This window comes from Canis aureus, chromosome 17, assembly GCF_053574225.1.
Source record: "Canis aureus isolate CA01 chromosome 17, VMU_Caureus_v.1.0, whole genome shotgun sequence".
NCBI lineage: Eukaryota > Metazoa > Chordata > Mammalia > Carnivora > Canidae > Canis > Canis aureus.
This window is the reverse complement of record NC_135627.1, coordinates 34,460,717-34,466,694: the sequence shown is the minus strand read 5'-3', so window position 1 is coordinate 34,466,694 and position 5,978 is coordinate 34,460,717. Positions and strand designations below refer to the sequence as shown.

General features: G+C 37.9%; 1 protein-coding gene across 10 annotated transcripts in view; it reads left to right on the top strand.

The window, feature by feature from the left end:
- PIBF1 (progesterone immunomodulatory binding factor 1) overlaps positions 1-5,978 on the top strand; it is a 191,259-nt gene that overhangs the window by 646 nt on the left and 184,635 nt on the right. For all 10 annotated transcript variants that reach the window (XR_013355737.1, XR_013355736.1, XR_013355738.1 and 7 more), the window contains exon 2: positions 581-895. Coding sequence is in view for 7 of the 10 variants with exons in the window: in XM_077855406.1 (XP_077711532.1) it covers positions 644-895 (252 nt within the window). In the remaining 3 variants the exon portion in view is untranslated. The remainder of the gene's footprint in view (positions 1-580; positions 896-5,978) is intronic.

Here is a 5,978-nt window from a genome sequence, read left to right as displayed (position 1 = left end):
GTTGTCACGTGCGTCTGTGTAAGGGGGGTGGGGTAGGGGGGCGAGGCCTCCTCAAACTCCCCCGAGGCTTGGCCCCGGCCAGGCCACCCCTGCCTTCTGCTGCTGTGCGTTTTCGCCAGCCCCGTGCCAGCCAGCCTTCGCTCTTGCATGCTTTTCTGTTGGTGCTGCCCTGAACAGATCCTTCAGGATTCTAAGGAGAACATAACCTTCCCTTGATCAACTCAGAAGTGACCCCTCTCATCTTGAATCTGTGCTGCTTTTATTAGTAGCGTCCCTGGGTGACCCCTGACTTAGGGCTTTCATCCTTTACTTCCAACATTTCTTTGTTTCCTCTGAGTGAGATCCCTGTCCCCCCAGAGATTGGGTTTTTGGATTCATTAAGGACAAAGGCTTAGTAGGATTTAATGAGCTTGATTTAATATGTTTGACTTGAGCAGCGGTTTACTAATCTGGTCCTCCGGATTGCCTAATACCTACTTAGGCAGTCCTTGGTATCTTTTTAATATGCTTATGCTTTCCGTAGAGAATGTTTGAGTACACTTCAATTAATATATATATATATTTTTTTTTTAACCTACAGAAAGCTGAAATAGAATTGGAGAAGAAAACGAATTCATAGTTTTAAAAAAAAAGAAGAAAAAAAATGTCTCGAAAAGTTGCCAGGGCATCAAAAAAAGTGAACATCTCCAGTTCTCTGGAATCTGAAGATATTAGTTTAGAAACAACAGTTCCTACGGATGATATTTCGTCATCAGAAGAGCGAGATGGTAAAATCAAAATTACCCAGCAACTCATTGAACGTAAAGAACTACTTCATAATATTCAGTTACTGAAAATAGAGCTGTCTCAGAAAAATATGATGATAGACAACTTGAAAGTGGATTATCTTACAAAGGTAAGACTGGCGTGATTTTTGTTATCTTTATGCTTTATTGTCTTCAAACTGCAAAAGAATAAGAATTAAACATTTATGTAATCTGAACTTGAAATGATAGGTTTATCATTTCAAGAAGAAAATCATATTTTCTTGCACAGTTTAAAAAAGCTTTTTGGAAGGAGAAAGGTAATGAATTTTATTTCTGTACACTAAATTAAAAAGTCCTGAAAGAGGGGATGATTTTGAAGTTGGGTGCGGATGAATTGCTTATATAGGCTCAATTTTTTTTTCAAAGATTTTATCCATTCATGGGAGGGGCAGGGCAGAGACAGAGGCAGAGGGAGAAGCAGGCTCCATGCAGGGAGCCCGATGCCAGACTCGATCCTGGGTCTCCAGGATCAGGCCCTGGGCTGAAGGCAGCACTAAACCGCTGAGCCACCCGGGCTGCCCTATAGGCTCAATTTTTTAAATCTAGCATGTGTGAGATATACCTTTTTAGGTGTTTTTTTGTAAGTTGTTTTCAGCTTCATTGAGAATTAACCCTGATGTGACTACTTTGATTGTGAGAATCAAGATCATAATTAGGTTATTGAGTTTGTATAGTCCTCTGCCCTGGAGATTTAGTTTCTTTGGTATTTAGTTTTGTTACTGTGTCGTAGTACCAAGCATACATTCAGTTATCACGGTGTTTAACGAGTGGTGTTTGCCAAAGAGGAAGGGATGTCCTAGAGCTTGGGGTTTTTTTGTTTTGTTTTGTTTTGTTTTATTTTATGGCTTGTATGGTTTCTATAGTTATGGAGTATTTTATGTAAGACTTGGTAAAGTTGTCATTAGTTCTAAGAAATTTACAGTGATTTCAAAAAGAGAGGAGACACTTTTTAGCTCTTATTACTTCTGTCTCTGAGAAAATTTTTTTCTAAAAAAAAAGAAAATTATTTTTCTTTCCAACAATAAATGTTTTCTTTTGCTCTTGATCCCACCTCTTCCTAAACACTACCCCCCCCCCATTTTGCTGTTTTTGTTAAGTCAGCTTTCTATTTTAGTTCTTGTCAATCATGCTAATACATTGTAGTATCTTGCTGCTAGAAAAATTGTTGACTGGGCCTCTCTAGAAAAATGAAGTGTCCAATGGCCTAGGTGTCCAGGATCTTAATGAGTAAAGAAGTCATTTAGATACAGTTATTAGAAATATTAATGGCTAACATTTATTGAGGGTTTGTTCTTTGCCAGACACCGTTTTATGAGCTTTTCATGTGTTACCTCATTTAAACCTCACAACTCTGTGAGGTATAAGTGTTTTTAGGGGGGATCTCCCCTGCCTTTAATATTAAATGAATCAATAAAATAAGACTAGTTCCTGAGCACAAACTATTAGTTATTGTTGCTATTGTCTATTAAAATAATATCCTCATGTTTCACCTCCTTTATTCCCTGTGCCTTATATATGTGTTCATAGGACAACCTGGCTTTGTTTTGGTATTTGTCTCTCTTAATAGACTTAAAGTTCATGAGGACAGGGATTTCTTTGTACTCACATATCTCCAGTGCTTAGAACAATTGCTGTCATGTCTTAAGTGCTCAACTACCCTAAATGAGGGACTGAACCCAATTTTGCTCTTGATAAAACAGAATCACAAGTGGTTAATAGCATACCAAGGCCATTTAGATGGAAGTTATGGAGCCAGGTAGGATTCAAACCAAGAAATCTAAAGCCCGTATTCTACACAAATGAAAGCTCCTAACATTTTCTTAGGTTGCCTGTATAGTTACCTACCTAGCTGACTTGGTCTAGATTAGGCCACATGGTATTTTGTCATTGTATCTAGTGGTTTACTCATAGTGCTGTTACTCCTCAGGTGGACTCTCACGGTGCTACTGGCTCACATATCTCTGCCCCTCAAAATCTCTATAGATCCAACTCACTGTAGAAAGCAGAGGTAATATCCCATTCATCAATGAACCTACTCAATCAACAGACATTTTATTGAGTGCCAACTACATATCACATCCAAACTTACATTTTTTTAGGCTACTTTTATTTTTTTCAACTTGCTTGTGCTTGGTTGTAAATGGCTTCTCTCCTTTTTGAAGTGTGAGATTTATATTTTAGAAATGGTGGCTTATCCATGAGGGACTCTATAGTGTAACAGATCAGAGCTACAGTTCTAGATACACACAGTTTGGATTTGAACTCCAGCCCCAATAGTTAGTTACTTTGGGCAAATCCCTCAACTTTTATATACTTCATGCGTTTCTTGGAAAGATTAATCAATGCACACAAGCTGATAGATATACTTACTCAGAACTATATTATTATTTTTGTACCACATGGTGCTTAGTACACTTTTTTATTGTAGTTTTCTAGTTAAACCGCAAATGTAGAAGACTGAATTAGTCATAGTCCTGAGTTTATGCCACCTAATCTTTATTGATCCATGCCACAGCCACTTTTTCTGTTGTATATTCTTTGTATTCTCATAGTTCATTTCCCTTTCTCTCTCTATTATCTATTTTAATGGGGTTTTTTTACATTTGTTCTTGATAATGGGTATTTTTCTTATTTTCTTCCTTTACATAAATGTAAATTGCATGCTTTGTTTTAGGGTTTATCTCTTTTATAGTTTTTTCCCAACTCAGTGCTATTTTAAAAATCATTGATGTTACTATGTGTATATCTAGTTTTCTGCTTCTAATTTCTGTGCAATTCTGTGTGTGTGTGTGTCTACCTGTCTATCCATCCACTACCACAGAAATAGGCACCTGGATTGCCTCCCAACTTTTTGCTACCATGTGCAATATGGGCCTTCTATAAACATTTCTCTTCTGAACCTATGTGAACATCTTTGACATGTATACTCAAAAATGGAATATCTGGCTCACAGGGTATATGCATACTTAATTAAACTGAGTGTGCTGTCAAAATACTCTCCAGAATAGCTGCCTACTCTACATTCCCGTGTTTTTTGGTCCATGAGCACTAGGGTTGTTTTGCTTAGAGACTCCTTGGGAGTAGGTTGTCTGCTGTCAAATACATGGAGAAATATTATACAGTAGAAGAATTAGTCTTCCATAATTCATCAAATCCAAGACAGCTTGATTGTAAAGTGAACAATTACTTGTAGCAGTGAGATTAAAAACTGCCAAGTTAAACTGTTATGTACTGTAGATTGTAAGATGCATTCCAGTTTCAGAGACATAAAATGTGAAAAAGTAAGAGCCAGCCTGGGATCAATGAAGGAACATAATTTTTGGCCATTTATTCTCCAGAGCTTACCAGTGCATTGAGCACTGGGGATACAAAGATGAAAATCTCATTTTTTAGCATTATTTTTTATTAGTTTCAGAGGTAGAGTTTATTGATTCATCAGTTGCACATAACATCTAGTGCTCATTACATTACATTCCTTCCTTAATGCTCGTGACCCAGTTACCCCATCCCCCCTCACTAACCTCCCTTCCAGCAACCCTGTTTGTTTCCTGTAGTTAAGAGTTTCTAATGATTTGCTCCTCTCTCTGTTTTTTCTTATTTTTCTCTCCCTTCTCCTATGATCCTCTGTTTTGTCTCTTAAATTCCACATGAGTGAAATCATATAATTGTCTTTCTCTGATTGGTTTCACCTAGCATAATCTTTTAGTTCCATGCATGTCCTTGCAAATGGCAAGAGTTCATTTTTGATGGCTAAGTAATATTCCATTGTACATATATACCACATCTAGCATTATTAAAAATAAATTTCCCTCACCAGACTATAGATAATAGAAGTCACAGAAAAAGTAGATCTCTGCTGACTGTAAATCTATACTTGCTATTAACATTTAAATGGCCTGATTTAAGTTACTGAGCTTCCTGTCATTGGAAGCATTCAAGTGGTCTTGAATGGCCAAGTATCATGATATAGGTACTTTTGATGTGGAAAGAGGTTGAACCAGCTCTGCAGTGTTCTGGGGATGAAGTTCAGCTGCTAGTACCGAGGCTTAGAAAATGGTGGCTGATTGTAAAACAGGAGGATTTTGTCTCTCTGGTTTAACAGGAATCTGAAAGTAGCTAATTTAGATTTGGGGTGGATCTGAAAGTAGCTAATTTAGATTTGGGGTGGCTACTCCTTGATATTGTTAGGAACCCAGGCTCCTTTTATCCTTATGCACAGCTGTTTTAAGCATGTGCTTTTCACCTCAAAGTCACAAATGGCTGCTCTATCTCTAGTATTATATCCATGTTACACGCAAAAGAAATAAGGTGAAGGGTAATGGGGGAAATGAGGCACATGCCAAAGGAGTCAATCCCTTTTATTTTTATTTCTTTTTAAGATTTTTATTATTTATTTAAGAGAGAGAGATGAGAGCATGCTCACACAAGCGCAACCAGGGGGAGGGCCAGAGGAGGAAGGAGAGGGAAATGGAAAGAGAATCTGAAGCAGACTCCTGGCTGAGCATGGAGCATCACTCAGGGCTCGATCTCACTACCTCGAGATCAGGACCTAAACTGAAACCAAGAGTCAGATACGTAACCAACTGAGACACCCAAAAGCCCTAGGAAGGACTCATTCCTTTTAAAGAGCTTTCCCAGAAGCTCAAGCCAGTGACTGCAGTAAACTAGAAGTATATAGCAGGACCACCCCTTTCAGCAAGGAGAGTGGGAAGCTGGGAAATGTTAAGTATTTAACTGGATACAGTATTGTCACAAATAAAAGTCAGAGTTACATTAGAAAGAAGACTTTGTGTTGGGAGACAAGCAGCAAAATTTTTTCTACTCATCACAGTCTTTTTAAGTTAGGAAGTCTGTGAATCTATGTGTTCTAAAGTCTTTTCACCATTTTTACGTTTGTAACAGTTCGTTACTAATATAGTTTTTTACTAGGAATGTCTTGATCCATGTTGATTTGATTTCTCCATTTCTAAAAACAAGAACAGATTTCTCCAAGGGAACTTAAAAGTGTTGATTCCCACTTCCCTCTTGCTCCCTGAGAGAACTTAAAAGGGTAACAGCTTAGGTCTAATGTCCTGATTCTAGAGAATTGCCAGCTTTCCATTTTACCCCTGCCCATTGATGCCTAAATCTCCTTCCTTCCTTTATTTCTTTGTTCCTTTCCTCTTCATTCTT